The sequence below is a fragment of the Numida meleagris genome, chromosome 1, assembly GCF_002078875.1.
Source record: "Numida meleagris isolate 19003 breed g44 Domestic line chromosome 1, NumMel1.0, whole genome shotgun sequence".
NCBI lineage: Eukaryota > Metazoa > Chordata > Aves > Galliformes > Numididae > Numida > Numida meleagris.
In genome coordinates, this window is record NC_034409.1 from 57,095,849 (window position 1) to 57,116,129 (window position 20,281).

Genomic DNA, 20,281 nt, shown 5'->3' on the forward strand with positions numbered 1-20,281 from the left:
CTTCTAACTGCATCTCCATACAATGTGCCCAGCTAGGAGCACTGTAACTGTGCTTTTTATGCTTATGCAGCCCCCTGTCTCAGATGAGATTTTGTACCTTTTGTTAGATGCTCTTGGTCATCTCTTATCCTGCTGCAGCCCCCTGACTCCTGCAGGGCAGCAGTGAACACTTTCTCACCACGTCCAGCAGCTCTGGATGGAGATCATTGAAGCAGAGGTTTGTATTAAAATGAAGATGGGTTGAGCCCCCCCCTGCAAGAGTCTGAGCGTGCTCTTGGCAGGAAAGCTTGGGGATTAAAGCTTGCTGTGTCCTTAATCCCTACCATGGGATTAAGATGAGCTTTTCTTACCAGGAAAAGCATCTGTGATCAGACTTTAACTTAGGGACATAGCATTGGAAACCAGACCCCCTGCAGGAGCAAGCCAGCTGCCCCCTTGTTACAATGCAGAGCTTGTGGTTGTTGCTTGCTGCCATAAGTGGATGGGGATTAACGCAGTGGAGTGAGGCAGAGGACCAAATGTCCTGTGGGAAGCACTGTGCTGGCAGGGCTGGGCTGGGCTGGGCTGGACAAGGAGGAGCTGGGTGCATGCTGCTTACCAGGTGTGCCATCCTGGGGAAGCCAGGGCTAGGAGAGCAAGCTGGGCAGCCCCGCTCCTTCCACTAGCTCTGTTTCATGCTCTTGCATGCTGTCATAAACCTGAGCAATTACAGGGTGTAACACCTCTACTGCTCAGTGGGCCCCAGCTCCTCCTAAAAGAGACACTTCCACCCTTGAGAAGGACAATTTACTGCTCATCATCGTCAATTCTCAGCTCTTGGAGATGGGGCAGCATCTTTTGGCTTCCTTCACATGTCCAGGCTCCATCACACATGCTCTTGCATCTTCCCTCAGTCTCTGGACTTTCCATGAAAACAGCCACAGCAATGCAATGACTCATCTGTCAGCTCAGCTAAGCTGTCTTGTGATGCCAGCAACCCCAGGCGACCCTACACGCTTGGGGCAGAGTGGCTGGAAAGCTGCATGGAGGAAAAGGATCTGGGGGTGTTAGTGGACAGCCAGCTGAACATGAGCTAGCAGTGTGCCCAGGTGCCAAGAAGCCCAAAGGCATCCTGGGTTGTATCAGAAATAGTGTTGCCAGCAGGGGCAGGGAGGTGATTGTCCCCCCATACTTGGCACTGGTGAAACCACACCCCCTGTGCTGTGTTCAGTTTTGGGCTTCTCACTACAATAAAGACACTGAGGCTCTGGAGCGTGTCCAGAGAATGGCGACAAAGCTGTGAGGGGTCTGGAACACAAGTCTTACGGGGAGCGGCTGAAGGAACTGGGATTGTTCAGCCTGGAGAAGAGGAGCTCAGAGGAGACTTGTTGCTTTCTACGGTGACCTGAAAGGAGGTTGTGGAGAGGTCGAAGTTGGCCTCTTCTCCCGTGTAACACTGATAGGATGAGAAGGAATAGCCTCAAGTTGTGCCAGGGTAGGTTTGGGTTGGATGTTAGGAACAATTTCTTCTCAGAAAGAGTGATGCTGCGCTGGCACGGGCTGCCCAGGGAGGTGGTGGAGTCACCATCCCTGAAGGTGTTCAAGAACCATGTGAATGTGGCACTGAGGGACATGGCTATTGGGCATGGTGGGGATGGGTTGATGGTTGGACTAGATCATTTCAGAGGTCTTTTCCAACCTCAATGATTCTATGATTCTGTGTATTTTCTACAAAAAAAAAACTTGGGGGAAGGGTCATTCCCTGAAACAAATCAGTGTTTGAGCATATCTGAATGCTTCCACACCAGCACAGGAAGCTGCTTTGCTGAGTGGTTTCTAAGGTGGCTCTGTGACCTCCCAGGGGTTTCACAGTTAAATCCCATCCTTCTCCAACAGTTACCGTGGACCCCAGCAGCAGCTGAGATGGCTGCTGCACCGAAAGAAGCAGCAAACACTATTGCTTTGGAGGAAATCCACACGGAGGGACCAGAACCCCCAAAAGGTGGGTTTGTGTTGTCAAGACCAGAAATGCTGGTCCTCATGAAGCAGGGTAGAGGCAGAGTTCTGGATCTCCAGTTACCTGAACCTCAGACATCAGCTTCATGCTGCTTTTTTACTACTGCAGCTGCCAGGCTGCTACCAGTGGCAGTGGAAGAGCCGCCTTTTTGGTTTCTTTCAGCCACTGCTTTATGTAAGCGATGTATTCCACTGGTAATTCAGAGATTCTTTCATTTTGAATCGTTTATTCTTGGGGGAAAATATATATATATTATCTCAAAAGCGTTTTAAAGTAAAAATGTCAGTGGAGAAGAATCAAAACAAAAAATGCTGGGAAAAAATTAATGATTTTCTCCTGAAATTCAGTACTGTTTCAGGATTTGCCCTGAGTTAGTGGGGAGATAAATGTTTTGACAGAAAAATTTGCACAGCTCTAAATATGATCTTGAAAGTAGACATACACTGACAGCTTTCTGCCAGTTCTGTTTATAAAGCCATCTCAGACCTGGTCTTGAGCTACTTGGTTTGTCCCTGTAATGGGAGAACAAAGTCAAGAATAAATCTTCAGGAGACGACATCGAGCCCAGAGCCCATGGGTATGCTTACTGCAGGGGCAGAAATTCTTGTGGGTCTGGGACAGCCCCCAGCCCTGGCCCACCCCACCCTCACCAGGGTAAGCGTGAGTTTTCCAGCCTTTCTCCTGGCACAGCCCCATAGTTGCATGTAAAACATTCCCATTCCAGGATGGGAAATCCTTTCCTTCCAGGAAAGGCATGAGGATGTACTATTTGACCACTAATGGTTTTTTGGTGTCTTTCTTTCCCATTGGTGTTCAGGGCAGAAGACATTTACAGTGGAAGAAGCTGTGGAAACCATTGGGTTTGGGAGGTTCCACATTGCACTTTTCCTGATCATGGGAAGCACTGGGGTAAGTGTCTGCAAACCAATGGCACCAGCCTGAAGAAATGCTCCCCTCGTTTTCTTTACTACTTTGTAGTAACAACTACAATCACCATGCAAACGTATTGCAGCCCATTTTTTCACGTATAGCTTCTCAAACAGGATTCCTGCTTGTGTCAGCTTTGGCCAAAATCAACACTGGCCAACTCTGATGTTGGATTTAGTTCAAGGCAAAAGCGAACAGGTTGACCCAGGCCATCCTGGCCTGGCCCCTGCCCTGGAGCTCTATCACACTGCCTGAGAGGTTCAGGGCTACCTAACCTAGGAAAACTTCCTAACTAATGACATGCCAGGGCGCTGAGTTAACAGCACACCTGGTTTGGAACCCAGAGCCAGGCTAGGGTGAAGGTGTGGTGGGGACATAGCCACAGGATCTCCACAGCTGAGGTGGGAAGGTCTGTAGCTATGGATAATGGACTTATTTCTTAACTAAAGCCAGCTGCTAGGAGCAAACAGTCAACAGAGCAATTTAATTATTTTTTTTAATAAACAACAATTTTAAGAGATTGTGCTACATGCCCAAATTCACAGACAGATACCTAAAAAAGCAGCTTGTTTTCTGGATGCAACTGAAGACTTTCCACCAGCACATGTGGTTGAAAGTCTTTCCAGACTTTCTGGACACACACTTACTCTCAACAGTGACCAGAAAAGAGGTGGTGGTGAGGTGGGTGTTGGCCTCTTCTCTCAGGTCACAGCAGTAGGATGAGATGTAATAGCCTTAAGTAACACTAGAGGAGGTTCAGGTTGGGTATTAGGAAGCAGTTCTCCAAAAGAGAGGTGAGGCATTAGAACTGTCCAGGGTGGTGGTGAAGTCACCGCATGCCTAGAGGTATTCAAGAAACACGTGGATGTGGCACTGAGGGACTTAGTTAGTGGGCATGGTGGGGATGGGCTAGATGATCTTAGTGGTCTTTTCCAACCTTGATGATTTTATGATTCTACACTGTACCCAGATATCCACTCTCTAGGCTCAGCTTTCTTCCATCCTGTCTCCACTCCCCATTCCTGAGTACAGATGTCTTGCAGCCCACGCTCAGGGCTCAGACCACTGAGGCACCACATCTTCACAGAGCCTGTTTCAACATGGTGGCAATTCCATGACTGTGGGCTTGGTGCGGCTAGGGGACTTTCTCTCACGGAATCCTCACAGCTTCCCTTCTTGTTAATGTGTACACTTGTCCCCAAAGGTGGCCGAAGCCATGGAGATCATGCTGATAGCTGTTGTATCCCCTCTCATCCGATGTGAGTGGCAGCTTCAAGACTGGCAGGTGGCTCTAGTGACAACAGTGAGTGACTTATCCTCCCCATGCAGGTCATCCACCACCCTGGGCTTTGTAATATACATTTCCCAAAGGACCAAATAAATTCCAAGGTCTCCTCTCAGGGAGAAGAGCAGTGACACAACTGTAGAAATCCAGAAAACGATACGGCATGAGCACATGCCCACAACCAGGACTATAGTGCCAAAACAGGCTCCTATTTCCTGGCTCTTTGGAAGTCCTTGTGACCCTTTACTTTGAGGATTATGCATGGCTCTAGCACTGCAATTTATCTTCCTGTTTACAAGGCATTTAACTTAAACTTGGTTTGAAGAGCAGAACAGCCTAGTGCTGCTAGGAATGAGCATCCCACAGCTGTTTCTGATTCTCCATTGTAATGCTATAATGTGGTGGAAAGTACAGCAATAATAGTGGAGTGGCACAATCCTAGGCTGCAACAAATGAGATCAAGCCCAAATGTAGCAGCTGGGGACATAAAAACAAGGGAAGAAAATCTGCTTATCTTCAGAAGGCTTCCAGTAGGCAAGGATCTCCAGCAAGATATCCTTACCTCCACTGCCAACCCTTAAATGAGGTCTGGGAAGGGGTGGATCCTGGCTCCACCCCTTCTGGTCACTCAGGTGCATTGCTTGCACCTGAGCTCCCCTTGGTTGGTCCTGCCTTCCCACCAGCACATTCCCACAGATTCCTGCACAATCACTGTTTCAAGTTGTGACAGCATGTCTTCTATGTCTGTAGATGGTGTTTTTTGGCTACATGGTCTTCAGCATAGTACTTGGGCTCCTGGCTGACAGGTATGGCCGCTGGAAGGTAAGTTGGCACTGGGGTTGTATGTACTATTCCTGAGCTCTCTGACAAGACGAACGCAGGACCTGCCATTGCCCGTCCCCTATATCGCTTTGCTGTGCAGTGTCTCAGCAGCAGAGAGGACCCTAGATTTTATGACCCTAATTTTGTCCTTTGCAGATTCTGCTGCTCTCCTTCCTCTGGGGAGCCTATTTCTCCCTGCTGACCTCATTTGCCCCCTCCTACATCTGGTTCGTCTTCCTGAGGACCATGGTGGGAGGTGGTGTGTCAGGCCACGCGCAAGGGTAAGGCCATGCGTCATGCCTCATGGCAAGGACAAACTAGCTTTCATGAGGAGATTAGCAGCTTCTTCCCGCTCTGGTGGGAACCGCTGGAGATCAGAAGGACACAAAGTGGGAAGGGAGGAGGGGAGAGTCTTCAAGCACAGAAAGGCAGGTTTTGCAATGTGTTCTTTGAGAATAAGGGAGAAATGTAAGGAAAGCAAATGATTCTTAATCACCCACAGCCAAAGGGGAAGGAACGGACAGGCAATACTTGGTGCTTGGTCCCCACTGCTTACCCTAGAGTGTCTTTATTCAAGGCTGTTTTTATAAAATGAGAGCATGGCTCTGCTTTTCTTCCTCCAAGGAGGCATCCAGGGGCCCAGAGATCCCACAGCTCATTTTGGCTGACCTTGGCACAGTGCCCGGTGTCTCATGCATTGAGCCTGATAAGCTGAGGCTGCGCAATAACATGGAGGAGACGGCCAGGAAGGGGCCTCCGAGGGGGCTGGAAGTGCAAGCGAGAGCAAATTCCCACATTGTCTTAAAGCAAAATGCTGTTTTGTCCCTCCATTGAGTCGTTGTCCATCTAGCTAAATTGCAGTTCCCAAGGACTCCTTAGCCCTGGGATAGTGGAAGGAGCTGGTTTGCATTAAGCCAGTGACAGAGGTCTTATTAAGTACATATATTATAAAAACAATTAGACAGGTAACAGATGAGTAAAGTTTGCTTCCTTGTAAAAAGGTCACAACAATTCTGCTTAGAGTAGCAAATTCTTCCTGAACTGATGTAAAACATTTCCACTTAAATTAAACTTTTTGCCTTGTCCGGGTGAAAATGTGGAGTTGTGGGAGGGAAGGAGAAATTCACTGTATTAACAGCCACTTCACTAGAAGGCTGACAAAATAAGTGATTCCTTTTGACTCTGTCAGGGAAACACATGCAACGTTTCAGCATATTCTGTAGTTCCTCAAAGCCTGCATTGAAATTCAGGGGAAGAGGGAGCCTATCCCATGCAAGAGGCTGCGGGCTCTCCAGGAAGTGAGACATTGCCCTCCTATAACAAACCTCTGTCGGCCTCTCCTTCACCTCCCTTTGAGACCCCATGGAGGTTGGTTTGAATGAATGATTTTTTCTCCAAACCAACTGCCCATGCAGGACAGCACAAAGCAGAATGACTTGAAAGCCCTTTGTCAAAGCAGAATATGGGAGGCTGGTGCTGCTGGAAGCCAGAACAGGGCAAAGCAGGCAGGAGGAACTTGCAGTTCCTCCCTGCACTGGTGTTTTATATTTTATAAAACACCTCAGCAGCTGAGATGATATAAAGAGCCAGTAGGGGTCTGTACCCCAGTGGTGATGCTGTTGATTTTAAATCTACCCAAACACATTCAAAAAGCTAAGTGTTTAGAGAGGGGACATTTCTTTATTTCTGTGCAGAGTGCAAGTTGGGATATCCTCACAAATCAAGTTCCCCAAGTCTTCACATTGGCTTCTATTTAAGTCATAAGTTTTCAATATATGCCTACCTAATACGTAAGTCCCACCTACCCATTGCATATTATAATAGAATCTTAGAATCGTTTTAGTTGGAAGGGACCCTTCAAGGCCATGTAGTCCAACTCCCCTGCAATGAACAGGAACACGAACAGCTACATCAGGTGCTCAGAGCCCCTCCAGACTGACCTTGAGTGTCCCCAGGGATGGGACCTCCACCAGCTTTCTGGACAACCTATTCTAGTGCTTCACAACCCATATATTCAATGAGATTACGCAAGAACAAGTTTATATAAGCATATTTGAGTCTTCTGTGCTTGTGCGGAGGTCTCCGGTCATTGTTTAGGAGGTATCCCACTACTGACTTTATCCACAGTTGGATTTTTCAAGGACGAATCTCTTCTTAATTGTTACTGTCTTGGACGTGTCCACCTATCTCAAGGATGTCTGTTCTTATTTATGAAAATCTTGAAGAGGAACATCAAGTCTCAGGAGGGGTGCCTGTCATAGATAAGCAGGACATCTGCAACCTAAAAGCAGAACTTTAATCTTGAGGAAATACCTCAATCAGACAGAAACATCAAATAATTAGTTTTGATACACTGGTGGAAGAGGAGTGGTCCCTCTGTCTACACGCAGCCACGCTGGATGCTGGCTGAGCCGAACAAATTGTTCTTTGATTGGTACAGAAATCGTTGTCTCTGTCCTTTTGCCTTGTTCCTCTTTTCATTAGGCTTATCATAAAAACAGAATTTCTGCCTACCAAGTACCGAGGATACATGCTGCCCTTATCTCAGGTAGGAGCGGGCGAATTACTGTTTCTTCTCATTCATAGTCCCAGGAGATTTGCTGTGCTGCTGTTTGGAAACCAGGTCTCCAACAAGACAGAATATCTGCATTTGTCTTGGGCTGAGCAAGTGCCTCCTGCACCCCAGAGTGTGTTCTGTGCATTATTAAGGATCCACACAGACAGCTGTGTGTAGAAGAGAAGCAATTTCTTCTCTCTTAATTGGATCATCCCAACACTGTGGGGGGACTTTGAGTGACAGCTGACATCCGCCCTTTTCGTTACCTTCTGATAACTGTTCTGCCTGCCCTAATGGGGTCAGTGCCAGTGGGCTGTCACTCAGAAGCCCAGGCTGCAGCAGGAGTGCGCGTGTTTTCTCTGCTGGGAAGTGGAATGCAGTAGTCAGTGTGGGGCTACTCGAGGCAAAGGGTGCTCATGGCTTCTCCTGCGCTCATCTCATCTCATCTTTCCTTGGAGTGCATCAGGAGCTCCGAGCTTTCTCCAGCCTTCAGAGAGAGCAAAAAGTTTGTGCAAGCATGAGCCAAAAGCAAAGTGGGCTGAGGAGAGGTCTCTGATCAGGGCAGCTCAACATTTCCAGCTGAGTTGTGTTGGGATCTTACCTGAGGTAAATACAAGCCATTGGGACTGAATTGTGGTGATTACATGTGATTAATGAGGTGGCTCTCAGATGAGGTCCTGGGCTGTGCCTTGCCTTGCAGGCCTCAGTTAGGCCTGAGATGTGCTGGAAGGGCTGTGACCGCCCTTCCAACATGACTGGGGTGAGCCCTTACTCAAATTTCTGGCAGGAGCACTTTATGAATATGCAAGTGATCTGTGAAGGCCTCGTTGAACTGAAGAATTAATCTGGCTGTTGAAACAAAAATGTTGGTGTATGGTCTTTGTGGAAGGGGTAATGTGCTTTTCATTAGTGTGCTTGATTCCAGGGATTTATTATCTAAGCGCCACCAGAAGGTCAAAGATACATAAAAAGGGACAGTCCCACATTTCTCTCCAGAAATGTGTTGTTTGTGCCCATAGGTTACTCATGAACTTGTTGTGGCTGTTGTGAGTTTGTTTGTGGCTTGTACTGCTGGAGCTCCTTTGCATGGTGCCCCTGAAAGGGGCTCTTCTTCTGATACTTGCAGATGTGGGGCCAGGTTCCCCATTGGCACAACTTGGAATTGAGTCCACTGGAGGTCCACGAACCTCCAACAGTGGAAATCTGCCTCCTTTTTCCCTTTAGTACTTATAAATCCCCAAAGAGGTTCAGACATGAGAGAATTCACAGGCATGAATGTTAGCAGAGATGTGACTGGAAGGACAAAAGAGGGTTCTAGTACAATGGCAGCTACAGCAAGTTATCTGTTTTTGTCCAGAGCTAATTAAGACTGTCCTCAGACATCCCTCCCCAGATCCTCATCTGTATTTTTCTCTTTTCTTCATCCCTAACTCAGCTTTGCAGACAGCCAGGGAATGAGACCAGAAGGGATGAAATTAAGCAAATTGTTGTCATGTGCTCAAGCCTTTTAACCCCTTTGTTTCCCTTGGAAAGGTGTTCTGGTTGGCAGGATCCTTGTTAATCATTGGCCTGGCATCAGTGGTGAACCCAACCATTGGCTGGCGGTGGCTGATTAGAATCGCCTCCATTCCTGGCATCATTCTCATTGTGGTGTTCAAGGTATGAACAGTGTCTTCTCCCTTCTCATAGCCACTGACCTGGCATCTCCCCAGGCACCAAGAGGCATCACCCCCTCCATCTCAACCAACTGCAACTTCCCTGGGTCTGCTCACTCCTCAGAAATACCAGCCTTGGGCATGAGGACCATCTTATCTCTGTGGAATGACATGGAAAATGCTTACTTTTAGTGCTCATGGGCACTGCAGTGATAGGCACCGACTGAGTGACACCTGAGCAGTCAAATACAATTGTCTGTGAACGTCCACTTACGCTCAGTTTCACTGATTATTTCTGCCAGAAAAAAAGGACAGTTTTTAGTCCAAAAAAAAAAACAACTGGGTGGGGGAAGGGGGCACACTTAGCACATGTAACTTTAAAAAAAACTTTAAAAAGAATTTTCCTTTAATATTTTATTAGTACAAATACATTTTTAATAGTTTAATGCAGACATAATTTAATAAAAAGGTATTTTATTTTGGACCAGGCAGCAGGGATGGGTGAACATTGCAAATGCTAGTAATGAGTGAGTTTGCTCCTAAATTTTATCCACGTCTTCCCTCATTTCATGATATCTTTGTTAATTTTTATAACTTTCGTTTGAGTTAGTAACAGGTGCCTCTTCCCATCTTAGAACTTCAGTTATTTGAGGGATAGTTCTATTAAACCCATGTCTTTGGTTCCCTCTCTGGCAAGTGGCTGTGGCAGACCTCTGGGAGCCAGAGCAAGGGCAGAGTCAGCCCCTGGTAAGGGAGCAGGGAAACCTCAGATCATGCAGTCCCAGCAGTGGGACTCATCCCCTGCACTGATCTTGTCAGGCTCCTGGGCAGGATAGGGGATGTGGGTAGCACAGGCTACTAGGAAAGAGGAAGGAGGGCTTTCTGATACTGCTCCGCTTTCAGTTCATACCTGAGTCAGCACGTTACAATGTGTCCACGGGGAATAATGCGGCTGCCCTGGCCACGTTGCAGAGGATAGCCAAGATGAACCGGGCAGCGATGCCCGAGGGAGAGTTGCAGGAACCTCCCAAGGTAAGCTCAGCCTGCAGCATTGCCTCACCCCACTATCCTGTCCCATCCCATCTCATTCCATCTGGTCTCAGCCCCTCTTGTCCCATCCCATCCCATTTTGACTCATCCTGTCTTTTTCCATCCCGTTCCATCCCACGTCCACTGGTGCCTGGGCACAAGGATGTGAGCAAGGCCACCAAGCACATCTCACTCCACATCTCTCCTTCACCATGCCTGGCTTCCTTCCCAGGAGCCACTGGCAGTGATTATTAAGATGCTGTTTTGCTCTGGGAGAGGCAATAATCTTGGCCTCCAAAAAGGAATCAGATTTTCCGCTTTCTTTTTTCCATGATCTTCATTTTCACTTGTATGAATATTGTGCTGAGAAAAGACTTGCTACTTTTACCGGAAAAAGGGCTCCCAACAGAGTGTGTGCTTCCTACCACCACTGGCTGCTCCTGGGGTGTCCCCAGCACCACAAGACCCTGGTCCTACCCATTGGGGTGTCCCTGGGGGCTGTGGCCATAGGACAAGGCCCTTCTGCTGATGCCGGTGCCTTCCCCAACCACCAGTTCCACCTCTTCCAAGCAGCCTGGGAGCTGAACGCTTGTCTAGGGACCAGCTCTTCTAAGTCCCTTTCCTGGACCTCTTTGCTACTTATTCAATCCCACAGGCACCAAGCATTGTCCTCAGCAATTCATGCAAGATGGTGCCATTGTATTGGAATTAATTAGGATTAAGGCTTCCCTGTCGTTTAATTGAATTTGTGTAATGGAACCACACTGGCTATGCACAGGGCTATGCTCAGACATGCACCCTTCCAGGTTTCACCAGTAATGAAGAAAAAACAGAAAGGCAACCCCAAACCTGTCCCTATAGACTCAGAGCAGAGTGTGGGAGGGGGAGTGTGGGGTGCTCTTTCCTCCCTGCTCCTTGCTTTGCAGTGTGCCCTCCCACAGCCATCCTCTGAGAAGGGGCTCCCTCTCTGAAGGGTGCAGCGCTGTCTGTCTGTCCATCTGTGCCAGGAGATGCCCAGGGCGAGTGCACTGAGGCCTGCTGCCACAAAGCATTTGCCCCAGTGTGAAAGATGCCTTTCTACCAAATTATTTGCAGGAAAGAAGAGGAAGATTCAAAGATCTCATCCACCCCAAATACCTAAGAACCACTCTGCAGATATGGATCATATGGTAAAGAATGTTATATATGTATTTTTTCTCTTGCTTATCATTCCCTCAGGACTGGGTGGATTGGTCTGCCCAATGGTGCCACTGTGGTGAGCACCACAGTGCCCTCAGTTTGCTTTCACTCCTTCTTGCCAGTTTTTTCATCCTGAGAGAAGACACGTGCACTGCCCTCACTGTGACAGGGCTCAAACAGAAACTCACTGACTGGTACCAGTGCCACAGGCTGGGGAAATGTAAGACTGCAGAGAGACAAGTTCCATTTGCCTTGTTCCCTGTAGCTGTATGCATGGGTAATATATGTTTCATTGACTTCGTTGTCTGGAGGGGAAATGTATAAATAATGGGTCCGTGGGAACTCATTGACCCAAAATCTTGCTAAGCCAGGCCTTGAATATTTTATGTTTTTCCCATCGACTTGTGTGAGTATTATGAAATATCTTTTTGTTTGTTAATGCTCCTTTCTCTCCTGCTCCCCCAGGAGGCACTGGCATGTTCTCAGGTTTGTGTCCCCACCTCTTCGTGCCCTCAGCATCCCCATGTCCCCAGGCAGCTCATTTCGCAGCCCACCCTCTGCAGCTTGTTTCCAAAACTGCCAGGGGGATTAAAAAAAAAAAAGTGAAAATTACCTCTCAGCCTGCTTATGATGAGGCGTATGCTAAATTATTTGATAATGACACAGTGAGGCTGCCACTGCCAGTCCCCTTCTGTTGGCAGCCAGCCTGGGTGTGGTGTGAGCCTCTCCAGCTGATGAAAACTCCTTTGGAAAATCACTGTACAGAAAGAATAGGGAATAAGATACCCAGACAGCTCCTACATGTCAGCTGTAAGCGTTGGGGTCTGGTTTAGATGCTCCCTGCAGAAAAGGGCAGTATGGAAATGCCTCCACTTACAGACAAGTGATCAAAGGGGCACACTGTCCTCAGCATGAGCGCAGCACCGCTGCCTCCCAGCCTGGGAATATCAGAAGGTTGGGTGGACACTGGATGGCACATTCCCAGCTGGCAGCAGTGCTTTGTAGTGCTGCAGTCTACAACCAGTACGAAAGGAGGAGATGAGGGATGCAGGAGCATTTCCCTCTGATAAAACTGGAGTGGGAAGGTGGCAATGTCAGCTGTGAGCATCTGGCTGGCACAGCAGTGTTACTGTCAGAAAGGATGTCAGTGTGTCAAGACTTACCAAGGAACAAGTTCTTGGCATTAATCTTTTAATGAAAGCCCATAGATTTCATGGTTTCTTCGCTCATCCTCTCCTTTCTTGGGATAAAACAGAAATGATAAGAAGGGGAAAAGACCATGCATGCCTGCAGCCTTGCACCTGTGGAGCTGTAGAAATGCATGAGTGAGCTTCATAAAATCATAGGATCATTAGGGCTGAAAAAGGCCTCTAAGATCACCTAGTCCAACCATCGGCCCATCCCCACCGACCACATCCCTCAGTGCCACATCCACACGGTTCTTGAACACCTCCAGGGACGGTGACTCCACCACCTCCCTGGGCAGCCTGTGCCAGTGCAGCACCACTCTTTCTGAGAAGAAATATTTGTAATATCCAACCTGAACCTCCACTGGTGCAACTTGAGGCCATTAACTTTTGTCCCTTTGCTGTGACCTGGGAGAAGAGGCTGACCCTCACCTCACCACAGCGTCCTTTCAGATTGTTGTAGAGAGCTGTAAGGTCTCCCCTGAGCCTCCTGTTCTCTATACTCAACTACCCCAGTTCCCTCAGCTGCTCCTTGTCAGGGAGCCTGGCAGTCCAGTCTCCTGCTGCACAGCACAAACCAGTTTTAATGACCAAGCAAACAGCAAGCTGGGAGCTGGGCTGGGCTCCTCTAACGAAGAGGTTCATGGACTGAGGTGGCAGTGTTCTGCTGTGTGCTGGGTGACTGCTGACTTGGTGGGTGTCCATAGGAGAGGGTGGCACTGGTATGTACAGGGGGTTCCTAGGGCACCCCAAACCCGCTGCATTCCAGTGCCATTTTTCCTGCCTTCCCCACCAACACCCCGCTCCTCCCTACAGGCTTGGCATAGCTTTTGCTTACTATGGAGTCATCTTGGCCAGTGCTGAGTTGCTGGAGCGGGACCTGGGCTGCACCTCGAGGACACCACCGAGTGAGAACCCCGGCCCTGTCTCAGAGGAGAGCCACAGCCCCTGCTACTGCCGCCCCTTTGGCCCTTCTGCCTACAGGACCATGATCATCAGCACTGCGGGGGAGATCGCATGTAACCTCCTTTCCCCTTCTTGTGCTCGCTGCAAAACTGGGAGCTCTGAGTCACTACGGCTAAGTCACCTAACATGTTGTGGTCTCTCTTCTGTCTCAGTAAATCCCCTGAACATTCTTGGCATCAACTTCCTCGGCCGACGCCTGAGCCTGTGCATCACCATGGGATGCACGGCACTGTTCTTCCTTCTCCTCAACATCTGCACATCCAGGTAACTGCTCAGTTCCATGAGAGCTGTAGTTATTGAACTGATCTGGGGGAATTTCTAAGAAGGGCCCCACTCGAGATGGCAGAGCTTAACGGCTCCTGAAGCCAGAGTGCTTCAAACTGAAGGCTGCTTTAAGCTGGCCAGAGCCTGGCTGCTGCTTGCTGCTGGCACCCTGGCCCATGGTGTAAGTGAGCCCCTGTCAGGAGGGTTACAGCCATTCACTTAGGTACCAACTGCTTTGTCGCCATTATTGTTATTATTTCCAGTTTTTTCTGCCTTATCTTTAGCCTGAGCATGGCTAGCTAGAGATTTGCTTGCAGCTTCCTTATAGCAGTAGCAAATATGCACTGTCAATAGACTATAAAAAAAAAAAAAAAAGAAACACTACACTTGTCAGCAACCAACTTTCCCTTACTTCAAGCTGGTAAAAGCCTTAGCATAGTGAATGTATCAGGCTGTGTCTCTGGTGATTCAGTGCCACTAATGCTTTGCTTCACACTGCTTCTTTTAGTGCAGGCATGACTGGTTTTCTCTTCATGCTGCGCGCCTTGGTTTCAGCAAACTTCAACACCATCTACATTTACACTGCAGAGGTGAGTCCTTCTGAAGGTACTTAGAATCACAGCAGCATTAAGGTTGGAAAAGACCTCTAAGATCATTGAAAATCCAACTGCCAGCCCATCACACGATGCTTAGTAACCATGTTGTTCAGTGCCACATACTTGAGGTGCCACAGCACCTGAACCTGCACTGGGCCATGGAAGCTCATTATCCAGGAATGCTGCCATATGTATTGACCAGCTAAGAGTCAGCTTCCCTGAACTGAGTATGTCTGGCTTCTTGACCACTCTGTTTTCATACGTGGGATCAGAAAACTAGCTGGAGGTGACAAGAGATGCCAGCACAGGAGTGCCCCTCCAGGCCATTTGTTGGTCAACTACTACTAAATGTTATTTCTGAGGATGTTATACACTATCAAATTCCGAAAACCCCGGTTTTCTCTCAGACCCTGTGAAGTTAGACAATAGGGTACCACTGAAAAGAACCTTTTCCAGCACTTACTCTAGCTGATGCAGGCAGTATATGAAGTTCTATACATGTATATTCTCACCTAGTGGAAATTGCTGTGTTCTGTCTGCAAATAGCTTTAATCATTCAGAGAGCATCTACTTCACACACCTTTAGAGTGATTAGTCCTGTGGGTTACCTACACACTGCTTTTGCTTAAAAACACAGTTGTGTGGAATTTAGTTTCTTCCTTTTAAGACTGAGAGAAGTGATAAGAAGCTGACTGCAGTAGTTAACCGGGTTGGCCTGATAGCGTGCCATACTTCTTTTCATAGCACACTATTTTTAAGTATGTACCAGACTTGACTAAATACCAGCTTTTTAATAGTTCAGAATTGGATGTTGTTGAAAACCGTTGCTGAAATAGCCATACTGTAAACCACAACTACACAAGATTTAATCAATGATCAAAACCAAACTTGGAAATACTCTTTGCAGACACATGCCCAGACTCTTCTGGAATTACTTTACGTCCTCTGGCTTGGCCCAGCCTTATTTAAACAAAGGCTTAAATGACAATACTTGCTAAAATCTCCTGACATGAATGGGACTTAATTCAGGCAAAGCATATACTGAAGTGTTCTGTTGACACGGGTGTTAGGGAGATGTGAAAAATATACAAAGCATATTGTGACACCAAGCTGTGTGATGTAGTTGACATGCCTGAGGGACAAGATGCCATTCAGTGAGACCTAGACAGGTTCAATCAGTGGGCCCAGGGGAACCTCACGAGGTTCAACAAAGCCAAGTGCAAGGTCTTGCACCTGGGTCAAGGCAACCCCCACTGTCAGTACAAGCTGGGGGATGTAAGGATAGAGCACAGCCCTACAACGTCTGTTGTGATAGGATAAGGGGAAATGGTTTCAAACTAAAAGAAGAGAGATTTAGATTGGACGTAAGGGAGAAGATTTTTACAATAAGTGTGACACTGGAACAGGTTGCCCAGAGAGGTGGTGGATATCCCATCCTTGGAGACATCCAAGGTCAGGCTGGAGGGGCTCTGAGCACCCTGATCTAGCTGCAGGTGTCCCTGCTCATGGCACGGGAGTTGGACTAGATGGCCTCTAAGGGTCCCTTCCAACTCAAATGATTCTATTTCTCTAAGCCCAGATGTTTCCTATCAGAATTTCCCTTTCTTCTCCTTCTAAGCAAAAGTGCTGTTGATGCAAATAAATAGGCTATCTTGATGGCTGCAGACATTCTTCTTTTCTCCTGCTTTCCAGACACGTGGTCTGGCAATTTAAATTGAATTCTCCCTTTAGCAACCAGCCTACGGTCTGAGACTTTGGCCTGAGCAGCCCAGTGCAGACGAAGGAAAGGTGTCTTCTGTATACATTGCCCTAAGCTTCTACTTTGGGCACGAAATGGTAGAATTGCGATGGCACGAATGAGATACAAAGGAATTTTTAAATCTTTTTGCATCTTCTCCCACTGACTGCCCTTGATTATGTAATGGGTCTACATGAAGAAAAGAAAAAATAAAAAAGGGGGAGTGGAATGAGAACGCATGTCACAGATCGTTGTTGCATTAATCTGATTTCTTTCTGGCCTGTGTCAGGTTTATCCCACCACTATGCGAGCCCTGGGGATGGGAACCAGTGGGTCACTGTGCCGAGTTGGAGCTATGGTGGCACCATTCATATCACAAGTAAGAGCACCACTGACAATGTCAGTAAGCCTTGTGCCATTACTATCAAATACACAACATTACTATCAAGTACACAGGGATGTCCCTCAAGTTAACAAAAAAGGGGGAGGTATTTAATCTAGGTGTTTTTTTGGTTTGCTTTTCCAAAATCATTTGTTCTTTATCTGATATTTATACGGAGTTCTTAGGCAGTCTTTGCCAGATGCAGATCTGGATAACCCACTTTCCCAGAGTTTAGCTTGCTAGTATTTGTTTGCTGCTTTCTGAAAACACTTAGATTCACGAGTGGTATTTTCTGGATGCTGCTGATTCCCTCGTGCGTTTGCAACCCATTGTCCACTCGCTAATTCCTAATTAACTGCTGGGCTCCCACAGCACTGAACAGATGTTTGAACTTTTTCCTTCTTTCTTTCTTTCTTTCTTTCTTTCTTTTAATCCGCAGGTTCTTATGAGTGCATCTTTCCTTGGGGCCCTGTGTCTTTTCTCATCTGTGTGTGTTGTGTGTGCGATTTCTGCCTTCACTCTGCCCATCGAGACCAAGGGCAGGGCACTGCAGGTTTGTATGGAGCTTCTCCGTATCTGCAGGCTACTCAGAAACAGTGAATTTTGATTTGACCAGAAAGAAAACCAAAATCTTCGGAGGGTTCATAAGCCAAAACAAGGACTGAGAGACAAACAGAAGAAGGTGCTGTCGTAACAACTGAAAGCACTGTTATCCCCAGTTGCCTAAACTCATTTCTCATATAAGAACAAACAGAAATGACAGTCCTAGCCCCAGCACCCTCACTGTAGCATGTTAGCTTAAACTAGTGCAAGACCTTCTTTGCTCCTATCCCTGGTGCCCATCTGAAGTTGCTGCACATATTCTCCTTTGCCTCTGCTGCAGACAGAAAAGATAGCAGCTAACAATTAACAACTTAAAGTTCTAAAGCCACTTTTACACCAAATTCAAGTCAAAAGCCCCTGCTTCATCAGCCCATTAACCTAAACTCTTGTGGCTAGTGCTTCCTACAAAGCACCAGAGGCAATCAGATGAAACACTAAGCCCAAAGATCAAGAGGGAAAGTCAGTTTAAACTCAGCCAGCCTCACATGCACAAGTAAGTTCCACTGATTTAATTACCGGAGGTGGTGAGCAGTTCTGTGGTTAAAGGCAATTTAGCTGTAATAGCATGGAAATTTCCATGTCGTGGAAGAGGCGCGCCCACATCATACTGCATGCTCTTCTGCAGTCTTACCCATATAAGCCAGAAGATCATGTGATAGGTAATCCATGTTCTTTAGCAGCCTGGAGCCAGACAGATGTTTGATTAATCAGCTTGATACAGGACTCAGGATCAGACTAAAAAAAATTATATACATACACATACATTGCGTATGTATGCACACACACAAGTTCATTGGTTTCCTGAGGTGCATGGGACAGTTAAACTCAGGGTTTTTGAGATAGCAACATGTTAATAATTGACTGCTTCTTTAAATGAAAGTCTTTTTAAAATTAAGGACTAGTGTTCGTGATGTTTTAAAACATCTATATGAAAATCCGTAGAAGATCGGAAAAAATATACACATTTTAGAGAGGAAGTGGAAAAAGCACCTTCTTCCTTTGCGCAAAACTATTTGCGTTACCATGAGAAGCGGGCATCAGATCTAACATTTAACTTGCAAATTCTTCTCTAGTTGCCATTTCAGAGATCATTGTGTGTGTAAAGTCATACAGGCATTGCTGAATCGTGAATACTGGACATACTGTCCAAGGGTGTCACACAGCAGTCATCCAATTCATTTAGGAATTTAAAGGCACAGTGTAAAAGCTCTTGAACATGGCAACATTTAGTCCTATGGCTCCACAGACAATCAATGCCTATCTCAATATCAGGTTTAAGCAAAACAACTAAATGAAACTTCTTGCGAAATCTAAAATTACATTTGAAAAGCATACTGACCATGGTCTGGCTGGCATTGTCCTCAACGAGCGAGGAGCTGTGTCCCTCAATGTTCTATACTGGGGCAGATACTATTCACTGGTGACACCAACTGTACCCATAGCAAATTTGTGGATGGCACCAAGCTGAGTGACGTGGCTGATACTCTAGAGGGAAGAGATGTCATCCAGAGGACAGGTTTGAGAGGTGGGCAAATGAGAACCTCATGCAGTTCAACACGGCCAAGTGCAATGTGCTGCAGCTGAGTTGGGGCAATCCCAAACATCAGTAAGGACAGGGGGATGAATGGATCGACAGCAGCCGTGTGGAGGACTTGAGGGTTCTGGTGGATGAAAAGCTCATCACGAGCCAGCAGGGTGTGCTTGCAGCCCAGGAAACCAGCCATATCTTGGGCTGCTCAAAAAAAGGGGTGGACAGCAGGGTGAGGGCCTAAAAGAAAAACGGGGAAAGAATCCTTACCAAGAATGGGTAGTGATAGAACAAGAGGTAATGCTTTTAATTTTGAAGAGGATAGATGTAGATTAGATTAGATAAGATATAAAGAAGAAATTCTTCAGGATGAGGACGATGAGACGCTGGAGCCGGTTGCCAGACAAGCTGTGGATATTCCCTCTTCAAAAGTGTTCAGTCAGGTTGCATGGGGCCCTGGGCAACCTGATCTAGCACAAGCTATCCCTGCCCTTGGAACCAGCTGACCTTTAAGTTCCCTTCCAACACAAACCATTCCTTGATTCTAATCTCTATCTACTCCTATTTCAGTTTATTAGGACAGCATCACTTTTCAAGTTGCTACAGGGAATGCCTATCAGAGGCAAGATTTTTTGGACACATATTCAATAGGATATTACTTTCTGTATTAATTTCTGTTGCTTTTCATGTGCTTTCTGTTAATTTTATGTTTTTTGTGTGTGTTTTTTTTTTCCCCTCTTAGCAAGTAAAATGAAAGCAAGTGTTTGATGTTGGATTGGGTACAAACGAAAAAGAAACCTTTGGAATCTGTCATTTCCTGTGAGCCACATTTGATGTTGATTGCTTCTCCATACCATTTCCATTATATAAAAATGCAACCGATCAGTGTAAGAGCTATGATTTGCATAGACAAAGGGTAGCTTTCTCAAGTACATTCCCCTCCTTGTGATTCAATAAAAATGTTTTCTACCCATCTCGTGAAGCAAGAGGAAGACTCCTTACTACTAGTGCTATTACTAGCGTTATGTCACCAAAAAAAAAAAAAAAAAAAACAAAGGCATAAAACCAGCATTCCTAGTTGCTTAAGTGAGTAGACAAAGAAGAAAAATAAATAAAGAAGATACGGTTTTTGCTGTAGCAGCTTGGGAGGATGCAGTACTTTTAAAAAACAAAACAGCATTCCTCAAGTATTTGTTCTTATATCACCTGCATTAAAAGCTATGTTTAACATCTCAAATGTCATTGCATTGGTAATTTCTGAAAGTCCTCAGGGTGACATTCAAAACCACAAGATGAAAGCTGAGTCAGATTTTTTTCCTGTGGATTATTTAAACAGAGACAAATTCAAACAGACTACTGAAAAAAATTGTCTTGTCCTTGCCCTACCTGATGGTAGCATACAGATGAGGTTCTCAGGAGGCAGCCGGTAAGCACAGGTTACCAAATCTAAGTTCCTTGGTGACCTATTTAATCACTTTCTGTACTAAGGCATTTGTGACGACAGGAGCTGTTGCAGGCTGACAGAGCCATCCTGATCCATCTTGTTTAAGATGGCAAGCCAGAGTAT

At 46.6% G+C, this 20,281-nt stretch overlaps 2 protein-coding genes across 13 annotated transcripts in view; both read left to right on the forward strand.

The window, feature by feature from the left end:
* Positions 1-2,843, forward strand: part of ATP6V0A4 (ATPase H+ transporting V0 subunit a4) — a 31,151-nt gene extending 28,308 nt beyond the window's left edge. The window contains exons 20-21 of the transcript XR_002435439.1: positions 1,876-1,981; positions 2,814-2,843. The gene's annotated coding sequence lies outside the window, so the exon portion shown is untranslated. The remainder of the gene's footprint in view (positions 1-1,875; positions 1,982-2,813) is intronic.
* Positions 1-20,281, forward strand: part of SVOPL (SVOP like) — a 40,366-nt gene that overhangs the window by 8,792 nt on the left and 11,293 nt on the right. For 7 of the 12 annotated variants that reach the window (XM_021388005.1, XM_021387946.1, XM_021387960.1 and 4 more), the window contains 14 exons: positions 1,876-1,981; positions 2,814-2,905; positions 4,128-4,226; positions 4,959-5,030; positions 5,187-5,311; positions 7,515-7,578; positions 9,121-9,246; positions 10,146-10,274; positions 11,367-11,440; positions 13,454-13,656; positions 13,756-13,867; positions 14,376-14,457; positions 16,491-16,580; positions 17,023-17,136. In XM_021388005.1, coding sequence (XP_021243680.1) covers positions 1,876-1,981; positions 2,814-2,905; positions 4,128-4,226; positions 4,959-5,030; positions 5,187-5,311; positions 7,515-7,578; positions 9,121-9,246; positions 10,146-10,274; positions 11,367-11,440; positions 13,454-13,656; positions 13,756-13,867; positions 14,376-14,457; positions 16,491-16,580; positions 17,023-17,136 — 1,488 coding nt within the window. Of the gene's footprint in view, positions 1-107; positions 218-1,875; positions 1,982-2,813; positions 2,906-4,127; positions 4,227-4,958; positions 5,031-5,186; positions 5,312-7,514; positions 7,579-9,120; positions 9,247-10,145; positions 10,275-11,366; positions 11,441-13,453; positions 13,657-13,755; positions 13,868-14,375; positions 14,458-16,490; positions 16,581-17,022; positions 17,137-19,456; positions 19,771-20,281 lie in introns of those variants that run through there. The other 5 variants (XM_021387984.1, XM_021387988.1, XM_021387969.1 and 2 more) reach the window with 4 other exon arrangements.